Below are 19785 nucleotides of genomic sequence, written 5' to 3'. Positions count from 1 at the left end.
TATTTCAACTATGGATTCATTTTTTAACCATAACATAATTTCAAACCGTTAACCTATGACTTTCACATCCACATCTGGTTGGGAACCACTCGATCATACATCTACTGAACTACTACACATCGACTTATCAGACTTTCATCCTGCGCTGATCATTTCGCGGAGCGGAAACATGGCGCGCAAGCGTTCAGCGACGACCAAACATCAACAGGTGTTAGTGAACAAAAGGAACCCACGGAGAAGCCACTTACAGCGCCCCGACTAGGCATTCGGTTAGCACCAATACAGGTGGAACAAGGCATAAAGAGAGAGAGGGTGTTAGTAAAATCCTGATACCGCCACCCCCTGTATACCTGACCTGGTGGTACAATGGTGCATAACGACTCAGTACTGTATCCGAGGTCTAAAACACAACACACATACACCGGGTCACACGAACGGAGTCAAGAGGGGCATTAAAACATCTGATTCACTCTGACACTTCTGCTCCTGTTTTTAGGTTACACAGGGGCACACAAAGTCATGGGTAAGGTGTACTCCTCCCTCACCCCCTTTTATATATGTGTGTATCTATTTATATATTAATTTAAACTCCGGGTTTACAACTATAATCAGCAGCTCATCACCAGCTTGGTGATTCCTACGTTTTCTTCCCTGTGTGTTTTTCTAGCAACGCATCCTAGTTTTACTTTCCATCTGCAGGAATACAACCTGCTCTGAACATTCTTTTGTAATTTCAGATAAGAAAATGCTTCCTAGGAAAAAAAAAACCCAAAACAAAACAAAAACATCTGCAAGATCCTCTATATGTACCGTTTCCTGTACGGCCTTGATGGCTGTTATCAAACTTCACACGGCTCAGCTCCGAATTAAAATGAAGCAGCTCGGGGGCCCCGCTCTGATCTTATTGTCGTGTACTGTTACTGTGTGCAGCGTCAAAAACGCTATAAAGGTTGGAGAAGATGTGTAGAATATGTATTTTGGCTTTTCAGATTAACCACAGGAAATATAGCGCAGCCACAGTGCAATGCAGGCTGCCTACAACGGCTACGAAGATAATACTTCTTCACACCTCCTACTGTCTGCCTTAACCCGAGCTCTTTTTCACTGCTTCAAGTTTCTGCGTGCCCTCGTCCCTCTACACAATCTACAACATGTCTTTTCTACCTCTCACAATGTGCAAGTCACAACAACGTTACCTTGTTCCTCCAGGATGCCATTTGGCATCTTCTTGTCAACTGTTGTGACGACTGCTTTTCTCTGGTTTCTCCTGAGGGAGGGGGGTTGGAAATAAAAAAAACAGAATAAGATGAGAAATACACCATGAGATAAAACATAAACCGGGAGGATGGCAAGGCAACACAACCAGGTCAAGAAAGGTGAACAAACACAAACAAAAAAATCGCTCCGTCCTACCATCTGAAGCTTAAGAAGGTATTTCTATTCATTAGCTGGTGCCTCGGAAAGACAGTGTTTTAGTCTCGAATGTGGCACAGAATTAGTTGTTCGCTCCCTTGAGTTGCCTGCGTAGCTCCGCTGTCACAGCCTGTTCTGTTCTCACTAAACACGAGAGGGAGTCAGCTTGCAGCACTTCCTGGCTGGGCTCCGCCTCAGTGACTAAAGGAGGAAGTGTTTGTCACCCTGAGCTCTGCCCCTGAGCTTGGCTCTCAGCCAGTCAGTGAAGGGCAGGGAGTTGTTGTTTTTTTTTTCTTTTTTTTCTTTTCATTTTTTTTTTTTTCTTTACCTGAGGAAGTACCAGGCTAGCAGTATGATGATGAGCAGCAGCAGGGACAGAACCAGCACAGCGGGGACAACGTGGTGGCTGGGGAAGAGAGCGTCTTCTGAGGAAGAAGAAGGAGAAGCAGAGCCGGGGGTCAAGGGGCACCGCCAACAAAACAGCAGGAAGAGGGGCCGAGGGCAGCCATGTACATGTCTGTGCGCAAATGTGTTTTCTGCAGCGCAGTGTGCCGCCATGAACGCATCAAATAAACATAAAGGCACGGTAAAGTACCTGATGTGTTTTCTCCTGGCCGCAGCCCTTGTTTAATAACTGACTTCAGCAGCATTTAGCGTGCAGAAATGTGTAACAGAAAATGAGAGGCCATTAGCCGTGTTTAATAAGATGTACAATAAGCTGTAAATTACTGTCCAGGGCTGCTGGAGCTCGCTGTGATCTGGTAATAACAAGGGCTGTAGAAAAGGCTATTATCAAGCAAATGCACCCTCTGCAGATCTATAATGATCATATCTTCAGTGTAAGTGATGACTGCACTGGGCGACGATGGGATTTTGCCGCTATCGCAAATTGCAGCCTCACATGTTGTTGTTCTTACCTTGTGTATGGTTGCCATTGCCAGTGGCATTGAATGTTGTTGTGGTTGCCACCAAAAACACAAGCGGGACCATTGTGACTGCGGGGAAAAACAAAATGAAGACGGATATTAAATTTAGTAAAGTGGGGATTCATAATATCAGTGTTCAGGGGACACAGACGCTATTGACAGATCTGAGGCATGTTTCTTTATCCGTGACTGTTGCTTCCAGGAATGTGCTCATCGATGCAAAGTTCAACCGAGACACAATGGAACAACACACTCATATCCTGGTCATTCATGAAGTCTGTCATGAAAACCCGGGTGTAATGCCGGACATGTCCACATGGTGGCAGGATACAGCAGTTTTGGCAAAACAATAACATGCATTCCAGTCAAACCCATTCAGAAAAAAATGCAAGGTAGTATCCAGGCTGGGGGAAAGACACTTTTTAATTCTGAATTTAACCATCAGACATCCTCTTAATTTACTACCCTCTTTTAAGCTTAGCGGATAAAAATGTCCAAATACTTCTATAAAAACTTAACGGATTCTGACCCTTTCCCACAGAGCAGAACATCTTCATATTGGTCCCTGGTTGTCAAAGGAATGAAATGACCAGACAACCAAGCTCCAAACTGTTTGTGACAGGACTTCTGCCAGGTACGGAAACTCACAAACTGCTGGGTAAGAGCCTTTCTCTTACTGCACTTCACATGTTTTTATTTTCTTGAAAAGAGTCTATATATGGCTTTGAATACACACACACGGGCGCACACAGACACACACGCACCTCATAACAGCCTGCTAAGCTCAATAACACAGGCACAAAACCAGTGAACGAAATAACAAACGTTTTATGCATATGCCCTATAATGGGGAAATGGCTGATTTTACACTAAACACTAAAAATGACAAATTTGGCCATTTTTCTCATAAATGAAACCCTAATATTGCAGAATGGATGATTTTATTGTGCCATGGCTGAGAGATTAAAAAATGTAGTAATAATTGAAGTCAATGGGACATTTTTGTCCGCTAAGGTTACAAGAGGGTAGAAAATACTAAATCTGATGCTAAAACCAATGATGCAATCAAGTCAATATTTTAAATAATCTTAGTCATAGCCAACACTGATCTGAACAAAATGCCTCAGTCACCCAATATTAGTTTTATGGAAAATAGCAAATTTTTCCTTTCTTTTCTTTTTATGTGTAAAAACAACAGTGACTTCAAGTAACCAAACTGGTATTTAAAAGGTTAAAATTCCTCAAAATGATTGACTTTTTGGTAGTTTTGTAAAGTACTGAAGTGGTTTAACAGATTTATGCAGAAAAAAAAATCTGAAAAAAATATTAATCCGTTAAGTTTTTATAGCAGTTTTTTGGACATTGACGTTTTTGTCCATTAAGTTTACAAAAGGGTGGTAAAAAAAATAAATAAAATAAATTAAGTGTTCTGTAAAATATATTCTTTTAACATCGAAATTTTGTAGAGACAGGCTTAAAATTAAAAAAAAAATTCTGTAAGGTTGCCTAAGGGTTAATTTTATTTCAAAATAAAAAAAAGGTCTCATGTTGTTATGTTTTGTCAATATCTCAACTGCAATCATCTCAACTCAATGCCTTTAATTACATAAAAACAACATTCAGTCATCAGTGTCATATCAGCTCTAGGAAAGAAAGCTTCCAGTTTAATCTGATAGCAGCTGTTTTCCTCCAGCGGCATGCCAAAGCGCGTGAGGTTTCCCCGGGATAGTGCATGGGTACGGTTTTAGAGCGCGATACGTCAGAAATCACCGTCGCACACAGTCGACGCAGCACGCGCGTCAGCGAAAGTACATCGACCCACGAGCGAATGCTTAATCCGAGCTGAAAAGGTATGCATCAGATCGTGACGGGCGAAATCTACAGTCAACCAGCGAGAGAGGCTTAACTCTTCCACCCTCATGCTCCGCTCTTTGCCACCATCCCCCTCAGCCCCTTCTCTTTGATATCATCTCCCCAGTACAAGACGTGTGCACGCACACCAACACCCACAGCAGCCGTGAGCCTCATCCAGACCTCCTCCTCCTCCTCCTCTTCATCCAAGCGGCGACATCTAGGATTCCCGGCTGTGTGGCTCTGATCATTCTCCTCATTTCCCTCTGGGAGAAGAATGCAGAGGAGGGAGGATAAAGGAGCATTTGATCGATTCTCATGTTTCAGCATTCAGAAGCGGTTTCGCGTCACATTGATTTTAAGCACCTCTTTCCCCCCCTTTTTTGTTTTTTTTGAAGATGCTGGTAAGATTTAAAACCAATAGGCCTTGAGACGTTCGCGGTTCTAAGGGTATTTCTTCCGACTCGGGTCCTCCCAAAAGTTGGAATCTAAGCGAAGTGCGCCAACACAGAGCCGCCATCGCACCATAACGAAGGAGAGCAGGGTGTGTTTTACCCTTTACCCTCCCCCGGGGGCTGCAGGTGTGCGCGAGTGCGCGGCGCTGGTGCATCTGCAGCTGCGGTGAAATGAAAGCACAGGCCGAGCGCACAGTCAATGAAGACACTGTTGGAGCCTCCGCGCCGTGCCGCAGTGTCCTGCAATGTGTCCAGGCGGAGGAGCACCGGAGGAATGTGGAGGCGGCAAAACAGAGGGGCGGAAAAAAAAAGAGACCGGCTGCAGCAGGGAGACGGGGAGCAGAAGGTCCAGGTCAATAATATTTCCTGGAGCGATTAATAAACCCTGACATGTCAAGCCCCTGCTCCGTGGGGAAGACTGATGAGAGAATTCTAATGAGAAGAGGAGCACGCCCCCCCTCCTCCTCTTCCTTCCCCTTTCTCCAGCTCTCCCCATGCTTTATCCCCTCTTTAAGGCTCCCTCTGCAAATGTCACAAGCTCTGGCAAAGGGGGGAGGATATGCAGCTGAGTTTATACAGTGTGAGAATCCCCAGAGTATCAGTATAAGCCTTTTTTTTTTGTGATGTGGAAAATATATTTGTAGCACCATTTGGGGACTTTTCACTGCACTACGTGAGCTATAAGCTGCCCGGAGTTTTATGTATGCTGTTTCTGTTTGTGCATGTGACGGCTCAACGGGGACACCCGGCAGAGCGCCCACAGCTAGCCCTAAGGCTGTGTCGCGCGGCTAAGAGTTGACGCCACTTATAAGCATCTACCGGTTCTCACCCCTGGAGGTGTCACCCCGTCATGTTTTCGGCTACTCCCGTGGGACTGCCGGCTTTTCAACTCCTGCTCCACTCTCTGAGGAGATCACCACTTCCTCTCCTCGGCCTGTAAGATTGCCTCTTGTTGCTCTGGGTGTATAATCTGCTGCTCCCAGCGTGTCGCGCAGAACCCACCAGCCACGAGTCCACAAGTCTCAAATTTAGACTGTCGGTGTTAGTCATGGTTGAGCTTGGGTCAGACTCTGGTCAAACAGCTACCATCATCACGTTGTGTGGGTTCTCGTCTGTGTATTGTCCTTTCTCCATTTAGCACTCAGCAGCTAGCCACCAACCATTAGCTATAATGAAAATGGGTCATGGGAGATGTCAGCTCGGGGGAAGCTCTAATTCGTCCTTATTTTGCAGCGGGAGACATTTGCCAGTAGCTGTGGGGAAAGTTATTGTCTTGGCCGGCTAGACAGCCAGTTATTTCCGTGGTATGTGTGACCCCGGTTACGCGAGCATAGAGTTAGCTCTGTGAGCGCAGAGTGCTGAAGCTGACAGAGGCTACACTTTATGCACACACTGGATGAGGTGAAGACCTCAAAGTCACGTACACATATCTATGACGAATGAGGTTTTCGTCAGTCTCACAGTGGTCATAATGACACGCTTGGGCGGTGTATATCCTACTCAAACTGCTGCCAACTGACAAAGGAAGAGACCTATTTACAGACAGGGTGGAAATTACAACAAATTCTAAAATTATAATTAAAAAGTACGCAGATGAGGGAAGACGAGGGAACACAAGAGCCGTTACATCAGAGCAAAAGTGCGATCCGCCCTGAAAAGCCTGTATCAGCTCTGCTACTATTAAAACGTGCATGATCTAATCTTAAGTCTCCCATTTATTTTTGCAAAGGGTGAGAAATCTGTCATATATTTGTCTCTGAGGTGTAAATGATGTATCCTCAGTTCTCTGTAGAAAAAAATAAAGACCCCATTGCTTGTTTACGTAACAGATAAAGATCTTGTTTTCATGCAGCCCATAGAATAGTTTCATGTATATCTGTAAAATAAAAGCAAGAGCCAGAACCAACGACCTTCTACACAACAAAAGCACACCCACAGACCCTAAACCACAATCCGCCATCCAGCCACTATAGTGGGTCCGGTGCAGGTTTGAAGCGCAGGTGTACGCCCGTTGTGCACGCACAGACTCTGACCTCACTTGAAAGTGGTCTCAGCTACTTGTGACCGCATCGCTTTTGTAGCACGAACAGACATGACCACCGACGCAGACGACTCCCTCCACCTCATTCGGTCATAATAAACACAAAGCTTCTATTTTAATCATTTTTCAGAGATCAGATAAATAAATGATGATTTAATGTGCGTGCAGGAGACTTCACTGCCCATTATGCTCCACATCGTCTGTAGTGTGTGTGTGTGTGTGTGTGTGTGTGTGTGTGTGTGTGTGTGTGTGTGTGCGCGCACATTATTTTTAGACGGTAGCAACAATATTCTTCTGAGCCTCTACTTACATAGGTGTTGTTTGCATATAGAGGGCAGAACTGTAACTGGATCTCAAGTCACTTTAAATACATGTTGAGATGCATATTAATATACATACATCGATCAGCCGTATCATTAAAACCACTGACAGAAGAAGTAAACAACGTCTACCATCTCATGACAATTCAGTGTTGTGCTGGGGAAACTTTTGAAATCCAGACCAGACCAGATGCCCCCTCCCCATAGCAATGACACGCCTTGATGGGAGCAGCCACCCCCACTAGGATGCAAACTGGCACACAAACAAAACATAAAAAAACAGCAGAAGACCTGGCATCTGAAATTCACTAGATACCAAACAGATCAAGTATCTGTGGGATGGTCCCCAGAGGCCCCTCCCTTCAAACCATAGGACGGAAAGCCCCCTCCCCCCCGACTAACAACACCCTGTAGCCAGACACCACAAAACACCCTCAGAAGGCCCATGTCCATTCTCTGATGAGTCACAACTGATTTGCAGACACAAGGGAGACCAACACAATATCAGGAAGGCGGTCATAATCTTATGCCTGATCGTGCTATGTACTCAGCAGTCCAGATATGATCGGATCACCCAGGACCCCTGTAAATACCACACCTATGTTTTGTTCCCAGAGACCTCCAGCACCTGGCATGTACTGCATGAGTCATAGCTCAGTCTCCTGCTGATTACAAGCTGCCTCCTCCAAATACCTGCACATCTCCCTGCACTCAAACAAAAGTGTGGACACGCACACATGCAAAGAGATCACCGTGTCACATCGCACAGAGAGAGGCAAGACACAAAACAAGCAGCTCACTGCAAGGCTCGGCGTCCCTTCTTTATCCGAACGTGGGTTACGACAATGTCACAACTCAATCTGATCCCAAATCAAGCGGCAGATAAATGCTTCCCTTCTGACGGCGCTTTGTTTCCAAGGATGAGCTATTCCTCTCTGTGGACTGGTGTTGTCCCTGTGGTTTGCTTCCTGCTTTGTCGTTCTTTCAGGAGTGACATAATGATACCCCTGCAGCTCTCTACCATTGTCTCACTAATGAGCCCTCGGAACCTCACCATCAGAAAAGGACAAGCTCGTTACAATTAGGAGATAAGACAGAGAAACGGGCTGTCTTTGGCTGTGACGGGAAACGCGACGTTCCCTGCACTGTCAGTTTCACTGAGCGTGGCTTCTCTGGGCACAGAGTCTCTCTGTCCCTTCCAATACATCAGCTGGGGAATTTGAAAAATGGGTTGTGGGTGTAGGCTCGATGTGACAGGGTAAGCAGGCAGGAGGTACATTGTGTCCTCAGAGCAAAAAGATGTCAGACTGTTTACCCTTTAGGGCACAAGGTTTTTATAACTGATCCCAAAGATGGCTTATTAGAGGAGAAAACCAGTAACCTCAGAGCCTTCTGTTCCTTCCCTCACTGCTGTGTTCGAAATATGGCAGCAACCATTTTGTTCCTTTCCCAAAACGTATGACTAGAGACGTTCAATATCATTAGCACTCTGATATAGTTTACTATTTTAGCCTGGGGAATTTTAATTTCTATATGTTTCATACAAAATATAACTACGACAGCATATTTTACATTATTTTACCTTAACAATGTGGCTACATTTGCTAAGAGGTGTTGATACAACGTCTCTGGTAGTAAGTGTTTTTTTGTGTATTTTTTCTCTTGGTTCAAGACTTGCGGAGAATAATTTTTCATAAAATACAATAGCTGCAAGCCTCTGGTATGATACTTTTAAATCTGACAACACTGGATAGCATTCTCATGATGCTCCAATCGCTTAGCTTAGCATAAACATATGGACAAAACCGGTAGCCTAGTGCTGTCTGAATGTACAAATAAAGCTCTTCCTATACCTTAAAGTCACACCAGTCAGCATTCATTAATTTTATTACTTCCTTTAAACATAAAGGACGTGTACAACACTTCACAGCTGAGTTACGGCTAGCTGTTTGTTCCCGGTCTTTATGCTAAGCTTAGCTAACCGTATATACCTGTATTTAATGAACTGGTATAATATTTCCAGTGTGTACACACTGGAAGTATATGTTCACAGGTCAGAAACAACAACTAGAAAAATGTATAAAAAGCAAATTAGGTAATGTTATCAATTTATGTAACTGCTACATAGCAATATCAATATAGGTCTAAAATGGGTAAGAGGAAGCATTTTTCCCACCAAATTCATTTTGGCGGGAAATGCAAAAAGTAATCAAATATAAGTAAAACTACATAAAAAAAAAAAAGCAAAAAAAAAAACAAAAAAACAACAACACTTCAATTATCGGATAAATGTTTTAAACATTCATTCAGAAGATTCGGAAGAAACAGCTCAATGGCTTTGTTAAACCTCAAGTACAGTTGCAGAGCACTGATGTTATTTAATATTATGTACATATGGTTTTGGGTTACAACCAAACCTGGAAGTCCTCCACCGCTACATCAGGTTCAAGGCACCTACCCATCGTCGTAAGAACCACAAGTTTGAGTTCGGTCAGATTTCTTTCTTATTTTTAGCCAGTTGCTCATTGCAGTAGTAAGCCGTTGACCTTGTTTTCCGCCTTTTGGATTGCAGTAGTAAGCTACCTTAGTATGTGCAAAACTAGAGGAACTTCCAGCCAGGCTGAAAGCCCAAGTGTGATGTGAAGTCATGTGGTGTAATGCGGATAGCGTCAAATGTTTAGGTGTAATGTCTGGTTACCTCAAAAGAAAGGTGCGGAAAATGTTTAAGCGGGAAACCAAAAGTTGAGAAGAAAAAAAAAACTGTGAGTTGAATAAAAAACAAACAAATACACAGATTATGACAGGGATTAGTTGGTATATAGAGATTTATGGCCTGTACTACATCATTTTAACCTTTAATTCATACATTTCTTATACTGTACACGTCTCTGAACTTTACTGAATTCAAAACAAAACAAAAAATACTGGGGCACTTATCATTTCTACAAACCTGAAACCCTCTAAGAGAGGAAACACATGCATGGTAACGTTTTATTCAGTCAGGTTTGACCACAGACCATTTTCAACAAGATCCACCATGTCTTTCTGTTTCTGTGCTCGCCTTTGGGGAACTGCAGTGAGCAAACCTAGGCCGGGTCAGCTATTTAAAGGACAGTGCACTACATTCACAGTCTTGAATGTGCTGCGGTGTCCATCTGTTCACACAGATGTGCAACCGTTTTCCGTGCAATGTAACCTAGTTGGACAAGGTGTTCACTGTTGCTCTTTTTAAAGCAAGAATTCGCGCTGATTTATTTATTTTTTTTAATAATAACACGTATAAACTAAAGTCCAATAAACGATGTTCATGCAAATATATTTAACGTTTAAACGGAACCTGCAGGAGCCAATTTTCTCCACTATTCACATTGCAGCCTATTCATTATATCTCATTTGAACCAATTTTTAAAAAAGTGCACCGCGGATTTGTTTAAATGCGCATAACATTGTTCTCGCAGTGCGTTCCCATGGGAACCCGACCGGCCGTGCTGCCGCCATTGTGACACCTGTAGGAGGCTGAACATGTCAGCTTTATTTAATATAAGAAAAAGAAGAAAAGGAAAACTAAAGGCAGCACACAGACACTGAAAACCTGAGATGTCAATCAAGCCTTTTGTCTGTTATCAGCTCCTGGAGAAAAAAAAATAGTGTGGGAAGGGAGAGTTTGGGCATTTACGAACCTAGATGCAGACCATGGCTGCAAGAAAAACAAAGAACGTTACCATAAATAATGGTATTTACATATTTAATGTTGAATAGTTTGGCTGAATTCAGGTAAAATTATGATTATAACTAGGATCTTACTTTGTGTCTTAAGTGCAAGTTAATTAAAAGCAGTATTTAAATAATTTAGATAAGTTGAAAGTGCCACTAGTCCATATTTATACTTTTAATCTGCTCTTATTGTGATGTAGAATCCTTCAAATAAACCATCCACCTCCTTGACTCTTGATACAAAAGGCAAATTCAAAAGTTCAAAAACTTTAATTAAGTCACAAATGTGTGTTTACCCAGGGGACTGCAGCTTGGTGGCACTGTAGGACCATTATCCTTTCATTCTGACTCGCTGTATGCTACTATTTTCTGTCACTTTCAGTTGCTTGGTTAGCTTCAGGAAACATTAACACTTGGTCACATTAAGGAAATTACACCTGTTAAAATGCAATGTTCAGGCACGAGAGATACCACAAACTCACTAGTTTGGTTTCTCACATTTGACACAGGTATTACCTTGGTTTTTTGCAGATTTGGGGGGTGCGTGAAAGCCTCTCTGCGCTAACACTGATTTAGCCGTTAACAGTCAGCCACAACTCACAGACCTATAACATATTGGTTCCCTTTTCCAAGAGGGCATCTGAAAGGGTATGTGTGCAAGCTTTGGATTAAACATATGTGACTAATAATGTTAACCAATACACTAATAGTAAAATAATACTTTTTTTAGCAAGTGTGTTTTCAAGTACATTGCTAAAAACTCACCAGAAGCACCTACAACTGCACACTATTCAGTGCTATATATGTTTTGAACCTCTATTGAGCTCACTGGGATTAATACTGAACTGGGGAAGTAGGATTGTGTCACACTCTGCAGTATCTCACACTTGGCCTATCTATAGCACCATGCAACAGCAACAACTCTACCTCTGCAGCACTGCGTTCTTGCCAGCGTGGGTTCCTCCCCTCCTGCGCTCGTAGCATTGTCATTAATCAATTCCTGCCTCCTTCCCAGGGCGCCCAGACACTGTGGCAGTGGTAATGACCTTGGGGACCCGCTGGCTCCACTCCGCAGTGTTAGCCCTCCACCTCTATGGGAACAATCTGTGCATCGCCCATGGAGATGTAAGCTCAGCGTATCAGAAAATGCGGTTATGTGCTTTATTCTGTTCAAATGAATGACTGCAGAAAATAAACATTTGACGAATAAAAGAACACCCTATTAGACATTGCCAGGCGGGAAAGAAAAAAGAAAAAAAAGAAGTTGCAGTCCATTGCCAGGTTCAGGCCATAACATCCTGTTGACTGAGATATGGCGACTACTGTGTCTGACCCTGAAAGCACCGCCATTAGTTAGCTGTCCTCATGGAGAATAAGAGCGTTTATCTGCTGCACATTAGTTAAAAATAACACAGAAAGAGATGAGAAGCGATTACTGGTAATCCTCTTAAAAACATTCCAGCCATAACTGTGACATTTGAGAGCATTCAGCATAGAACTTCACATCTTCAGCGTTTACAGCATTTAGCAGCTCCCCTCGTACTCCGCTGAGGCATGGAAACCGAGAGCATAATTGGTTGTAAATATTTACTCCAGTGTGATGTCTGCGCTGGAAAGCACCACATCAGAGCTCCGACTCAAGTTGGCTTTTTTCGAGTCTCACTTAGTCTGTGTGTCGCACACGTACAGTCACATTAATATTTTTCAAAGCGGCCAGTAGGTCTTTTAATCATTCCTCATCCACGGATTTACGCGCCAGCACAAACGCACTGTGCGCACAGATTTCTGCGGCGTACCCGCTAACAACTGGCACTGCCGCGAAACTGCCTTACACATACACCACAAGTGCGCAAACACTACAAGAATCCATGGGAAACACATGTGCCAAGGCCCGTTTGAGGACCACCGTGCCAGAAATCATTTTCCTCGCGGTCCATCATCCACAACACGTGTGTGTGTCGGGGCAATCTCCCTCTGAGGGTCTCATCATGTCCTCCCAGCCCCTTACACCTCCCAACCTGACAGCACTGAACATCGCGGCATCCATCTTTCTGCCACTTTGACACCTCTGGGATTTACCTCCTCCCTTCTTTCAATTATTCAGAGGCAGAGCAATAATGGCCTGGAATCAGAGCCATAGATAGGCTACGTAACGCAGGGCGGCTGGGACGAAAATGACGGAGCCAGCGTTGTGACACTTCTCATTATCCTGCAGCACTCTGTGATTATCGCCACCGTGCTGTGGACAGGTGGTATTTTAAAAGACATGCAGAGGGTGAGAAGAGGAAGAAGAAGAAGAAGGACATATGAGAAATATAACCAAGCTCTTGGATTAGTGTTAACAGCAACCAATTGCAGGATCCTTGTTGAACTCAAACTATTCTTCAAATGGCTTGAGGGTGATTCTGAAATTTATCAGTATGAATTTAAAAATATATATATATGAAAAACGGCACAAGGTGATGCACAATGTCCACTCTCCGATGAATAAGAATCATCGACTGTATATAAATATGGACAATGCGTCCCCACTTCCTCCCACTGATCAAACTGATGCTAGTTTCCCGGGGATACGGGCGGCGCCGTGTTACGAGTTTGGAGCTGGAGTCCAATCAGTACAGTACCAGAGTGGAGCCAGGTGGAGCTGTGATATTAATGAGCCGCCCACAGTTTCGCCAGCACACTTGTGTTTTGTTTAATTTACTGCGCTCTGCTCTACTGCCACTAGTAACAAGGAAATATTGGATTATACAGTGTAGTTATTTATTTTTTCCTACTGTTACAGGGCCACTTCATGGAGTGTTTGGCATGGCAACTTGAAGTGATCATTCTATAGCGTCAAATAACAAACTAAAACAAAACTTATCAGAAAAATGGACACTTGAATATGCTCCAGTATCATATTAACTACCTAAAATTAAACCAACCTAAAACCATCCTTGAAATTTTTTTTTAGTACAGCCCAAGTAACATGGAGGAGGTGGAGCTTATGACCTATACTGCAGCCAGTCACCAGGGGGAGCTCTACTTGCTTTGACTTCACTTTTGAGGAGTTGTTCAGTCGTCCATCCTTATTTACAGTCTATGGTCAGTACTGTTATGGATGTACAAGGAAGACCTACAGAATATTAGTAAAGTGGTCATAATGTTATGCTTGAGACTCTTGCCAGTGGCATTGAATTGTGACTTAATCAGAGAGCTAAGCTATTCAGAAACCACACCCTTTTGGATCACCTCAGCAATTGTACCCACACGCTGTGGGTACAACACCTATTTAACTGGCCATAAATGCGTTTTGAGGTCCCTCTGACAATGTTTTCTATCAAATTAAAAGGATTAAGGAACATACTTCTATGTGGGATCGTAACCGTGCTGACTCAGAAGCCATCTGGGAGTCTGATTATAGAAAGCTTTACGACCAACCAGACTGTCTCCCCTGAGAATGCATGGCTCATCTTTAAGTCATGTTATCCAGGAAAAGAAATAACAGGCAACCGAGAACTCCCGCGGGACAAACAAACCCACTTCACTCAAATGAATTCAAATAAATTGCAGTGTCAATGCCTGTAGAGATGACAGTCCGCAGAGCTCTTCTCCTGCCACGAGATTTATTTAACATCAACACTGATACGAGGACCGGGGTTAAACAGAAAAACCGCCCACCAGAGAACGGAGGGGGGTGATGCCTTGCATAAAACCCACATCTTCAGAAACGGAGAAACGGATAACCGCGCTCCTTTGGGATGTGCACAGAGCAGACAAGATCTATCCCCCAAAATATCCTTTCATTACCAGAGAGAAGGACGGGGAGGGCAGCGGTGGAGAAACAAGTGATAAGCACCACTGCGGGAGAACAAAAAGCCACTTGATTCTGGGGGAGAAAGAGAGAGGAGGAGGAGGTGGAAGAGGAGGAGGAGGAGGAAGAGGAGAGGATGAGATGAAGGACCAGAAGGGCTAAGCGAACGGCCCATGCAGCGAGGATGAGGAGCCTGCCTCCGCTGCTCTGCGGAGATTCGGCAGACGTGTCTGGCCTGTGCAGACGCAGACTATAAAACCCTTCTCTTTAAAAGAAAAAAAGAAAAAAAGGAGCCTTGGTGATAACTGGCTTTTGGCTTGTGACATGTCCCCAGACTGTCTGCATGGAAAACATAACTTCAGCTCAGCTCACTTCCAGTTGCCATAACAAAAGCTCCCCATTCACATGTTATCTTCAGGAGTAAAGGCTCTTATCGCACACCTGCCGACAACATTTGACAAACAGAAAAACAACCGGTCTACATCTGCGGAGGAGATTCGGTGATTGCTGGTTTGAGCGGCGGCCGCGGTGGTGGCGGCGGCGGCTTTCCTCGGAGGAGAAAACTGGAAGTGGGAGCACAGTAATTATGTTACCCAAACCTCAACCTAACATACTTTTCACAATCCTCTTTCACAGGATCACGGCCCCTGCAGAGCACATTATGAGCAGCACTTTGTTGATTAAGATTGTGCAACCCCGTTGTTTGCTCTCTGGCCAAATTCTATAGGAATATGAGTCATTCTGCGGGGGCCTTCGGCACCATAGTGAGCCTCATTGTCCTCGCTCCTAAGCGGGCTTGTTACACGAATGAGAAGACATGCACACACAGACCATACGGAGCGCAAATGACTGAGTCCAAGGCCTCTTAGAGGGCCCGCTTCCCTCGCCGCCCTCTTGAAAAAAAAGGAAGTGCAACATCCTTGTTCGCTCCTTCTTCACTACTTACAAAAGCTCTGTGAGGCAGGCCGCTATGCCGGGGAAGAGCCGCGCTCTCGCTAATAACTTCTGACAGAGGCACGACAGGAAATCAAAAATCACGGACTTAAACACAAACAAGACAAGCGGGGGAGGAGGAGGAGGAGGTGGTGGTGACACACTGGTTTCACTGAATCTCAGCAACAGACAAATAAGTTTGACCTGCAGGCCACAGAGGTATTTGCACAATCCCTAAGAACTTGAGCTATTTTCGCTGATATGAGAAATAAGACTAAGACTGGCCTGACACATTAAGCTCACTGGAAGATGTTAGGACACGGTTGGAAGGATTTTCAAGAGAATCTGCCTTCAATTTTGCGAACAAAAGCTTTGCCAGTGTTCCCAACAAAAACAAAAAAATAAAACAAAAAAAGAAAAACAAGCTTGCTTTGCCTTTTAGTGGTAAGCTATAATTTGAAGGTTGCACACTGTAGCTGCAGGGGTCTGCAGCGCCGTTTGAACTATAAATAAAGCGCTTCGGGGTGGGGGCGCATGCAGACAAAAAAGTTCCAAAAATAAAAGAAAAGGTCCTTCCTTTTAGTGAAGACGCTTTAATTCGAAACACCTGTGTCTTTCCCATCCAACTAAAAAACCAGGAACCGTCCAGATTCTTCGCCGCTGACATTTGCGACGCGCGATCTAGGTCACACTCCCAGTAAAAGCTACTGTATCTCCGCATAGTTCCTTACGTGTGTAGTGTTTATGTGTGTGTGTGTTTCTGCAGTGTAAGCACATGCTGGGCTCCATCTGCTGTTTGATAGAGACCGTTTCCTTTCCTGTGCAGCCAGCCAACCAGCCCGCCTTCCTGTACCGCTCTGCTCCAGAAGGGGAAATGGGAGCGAGTCGGCCCCACACTCCTGACAAACACCCTGGATAAGATACGTACACACGCAGACGCAGCTGGACAGACAATGACACATGCGGCACATTTTAGCACAAAAACACACAGATAGTCTGCACTCCTTTCCCTTTCCTTCCTTCGGAGACTCGGAGCCTTGTTCTCCCATTCTTCCATCTCCTGCGAGTTCCCTTTGTCCTTATTTTGTCATGGTCACACACCTCCACATGTCATTAAACAGCTTGGCGGGGACTAAAATATTTGAACTGCACAACAATGAGGGGGATTGTTAAATACAGGAAAAGCCAAAAGCACGGGGTGTTGAGGGGGTTTCTCGGCTAGAAAACCTTTAAACGTGGTATAAATTCTGATTAGTCACCGAGCGCGGATCGCAATAACAGGAAAACGAATCTGTAGTTACAAATACAAACCATGTGTGTGAATGTTTGACAAGAACGGAGCAGAGCATCTAATGATGTCACTTGACGGCAGACGTCAACTACATCCTTATGTTTGGATTCGCTTTCATCTCCGTCTGCTTTATCCTCGGCGTGCCTCAAACAGTGCGGCTTTAATAAAGCTTTGTAAGGAAAAAACTGAGGTTCATGAGTCTTAAGACTTGCCTTAGCCACGCATCTAACCAACACATGGCTTCCAAATATCAAGGTACAAAGCAAAAAAAAAAAAAGACATGTCTACATACTATTTTACATTCTGTCTTCCCTGAAGTGCACACTATTGTGCAGGCCCCAGCTCTCAGGACTGTTTCCACAACACTTCCTGTTGCAAGGCCCTTTTCACCAGCTGACGCAGTAAACAGTGCATGTCCAGATCGAGGAAGTCACTTAATGGCAACACTTTTTTTTTTAACTTAAAAAAAAGATTCCTTAAAGATTTATCAAACGAAGCAAATGCACTGATCAACTACACCATTATGACCACGTTCCTGATGTTGTGTAGGTCTCTCTTGTGCCTCCAAAAAACTTGTGACTCATCAGAGAGTGGACATGGGCCTTCTGAGGGTGTCCTGTGGTGTCTGGTAAGAGGATGTTGTTAGTGGGAGTCTTTGGGTCCGTCGAGGGGAGGGGCCTCTGTGGACCCTCCCACAGACACTAGATCAGTTTGGGATGCAGTGAATTTGGAGGCCGAGTTTTGGTGGTGGTATCCGGTCTGGTCCAGGTGGGTGGTACAAGTCCACATGAAGGCCAGGTCCAAAAGTTCTCCAGTAGAACATTGTATTGTAACAAGATGCTCAATGTTATTTACTTCTTCTGATTAAGCGGTTTTAATGTTGTGGCTGATCAGTGTATATCTAGCACATAGATATGCAGAAATAACAGTGTGCGGATGTACCTGGATGAGTGTTGATTCAATGGATGCCGATTCTCAGATCCATAAGTCACATGGTGCTGTCCGAGTGCAGTGGTCACATTCTTGTTGTTGTTGTCTTCAGTCGGGAGTTGGACAGAAGCTGTGGGGGTGGGAGGTTTGTTTCCCAGTAAGGAGAGACGATCCCCCGGATCCGACTGTGGCTCTTCACTTGTTTATCAAGCAGCAGGCGACCTGAACGTGTGCAGCGCTGGAATCCTCAAACGGACGTTCACCACCTTTAGTTGAACAGAGAGTGAGAAGGACGTGTTAAATAAGTGCACAACCAAGACCAGAAGGGATATTCGGAGGAGGGAGAAGCTAGGTGTGATGCAGTTCCTGCGTTTTGCAGTAAAGCAGTGCACACTTAAAAAAAGACAGATTCCCCAAAGGAGGACATGGTGAATAAAAAGACCCTAGAGCATTATGGCTCAGCATATGCACCCTCAATGAGCTGCCCTTCATGCATATTGATGCTCTTTAGCTTTGAGGGAAAAGTCAGAAGGGCGTATGAGCCTGTTTCTCATGAGCAAAAGAGATGGTGAAGATGACGTCAAAGAAAATGCCCAAGGGTGTAGCTACGTTGAGGGCTATGTATATAGAGTACATTTACTTCTGCTTCTTTTTTCTTTTAGATTTGTACCTGTGCAAATCATGTATATATGTTAGCTTAAACTATTGCATTTAATTTATCTTACACAACTTCACTAGTGCAACCAACACAACCGTTTACTTTGTGGATCGATAATCTCCATCTATCACCCCTTTCACATCGAAAATACCAGGTTGACAAAGGATTTTTAGATCAGGGTCGACCCGCCTTTGGTGTGCTTTCACATTGCCAGCAATCCCGGGTTCCCAAACATGACATCGGGCTAACTCACTTATGCGTTTACGCTAACAATCGTGTAACAACACATGTGATTTGTTTGATTGCACAAAAATGGACAAAAACCTCCGTCTGCCATTCAGAGATCAGTATCTTATGGGAGTAGACCAAAACTTTTGCTCTGTTTTTTGAGCTGCTCGCAGCCCTGGAGCTTCTACAATGACACTTTCCGGCAGGCTGTTCAATGACAAAATCAGAATGTGACAGGCAGGCAGCTATATCACTGTCATCGTGTAACTGTTCACATCGAAGTCGAGGCGATATAAAATCACTGGTCGATTGCCGGGTCATTTGATCTGTGTCAACCTGGGTTTTTCATTCGATGTGAAAGGGGTTTGAATTTGAGTCTAAAGTGCACTTTATACCTCAATGGGACACAGATGCCGTAACCTACGTATGTAGCCTATGCCGGTCCGAGACATTTGTACTTGTGAACTCGTCAGTCTGGCTCACTCAGTCGCTGCTGTGACTTTTTTGAAAGGTCGGGGCTGAGCTGGGCTTTCAAATGAGCCATTCAGTTCACTGGGTACACCAGTGAAAACAAATACATTCTAACATAGCCTAAATCCCCCTTATGACTGTTCTAATTAGTCAGTTTATTCTAAGAAAGTGTCAGAAGGCTAATGATTCAACAGTATGAGAACTTTTTGAGGAAGTAGTTTGCGGTGCAGTTAAACTGTATCGAACAAAACACAAAAAGCGTTTCCGTTATAAAGCGTAATCTTCTTATTGGGTTGTCAAAATAACAGCGTTGATGTAACAGAATACAAGTCAATAGTGCTAAAACTATTGTTGGATCCACAGCATGCTGAGGAATGCTCAATATCATAACCTTCATGAAGCCAAGTCTTAGGGCAGGACTGTTATATTAGACTGAATCAATTTGACTCATTTTCTTTTTGGCATTTCAGCCTGTTTGTGTGAGAAAATACTGGTACACACTGCTGTAATAGAGACTGCAGTTTGGTGGCGTCTAATAATATATATCCCCTCCCTTACCCAGGGGAGACCTGGAAGGAGGGTATAGGAGCGGAGCGGAGGAAATGGGGACAAGAAACACGATTTATCTACCAGGAGCCAAAGAATCTGTAGGCATAGTTTCACCTTCAACCGAACGGGGGTTAAAACTTTAACGGACGGACTGAATCCTTCCAGAAAACTCCCAAAACTACGTGCTCACGGGTCTTCTTTCTGTCTGC

At 44.1% G+C, this 19785-nt stretch overlaps 1 protein-coding gene across 6 annotated transcripts in view; it reads right to left on the bottom strand.

The window, feature by feature from the left end:
• Positions 1-19785, bottom strand: part of ptprea (protein tyrosine phosphatase receptor type Ea) — a 56072-nt gene that overhangs the window by 12418 nt on the left and 23869 nt on the right. For 2 of the 6 annotated variants that reach the window (XM_047608749.1, XM_047608750.1), the window contains exons 2-6: positions 17683-17936; positions 2331-2408; positions 1742-1838; positions 1197-1267; positions 356-400 (exon numbers count right to left, since the gene is read on the bottom strand). In XM_047608749.1, coding sequence (XP_047464705.1) covers positions 356-400; positions 1197-1267; positions 1742-1838; positions 2331-2403 — 286 coding nt within the window. In that variant the 5' untranslated portion in view covers positions 2404-2408; positions 17683-17936. Of the gene's footprint in view, positions 1-355; positions 401-1196; positions 1268-1413; positions 1839-2330; positions 2409-11647; positions 11669-17682; positions 17937-19785 lie in introns of those variants that run through there. The other 4 variants (XM_047608751.1, XM_047608752.1, XM_047608754.1 and 1 more) reach the window with 4 other exon arrangements.

This window comes from Mugil cephalus, chromosome 16, assembly GCF_022458985.1.
Source record: "Mugil cephalus isolate CIBA_MC_2020 chromosome 16, CIBA_Mcephalus_1.1, whole genome shotgun sequence".
In the NCBI taxonomy this organism is placed as follows: Eukaryota; Metazoa; Chordata; class Actinopteri; order Mugiliformes; family Mugilidae; genus Mugil; species Mugil cephalus.
Note: the sequence above shows the minus strand (reverse complement) of the source record. Positions and strands in the feature narration are given on the sequence as shown.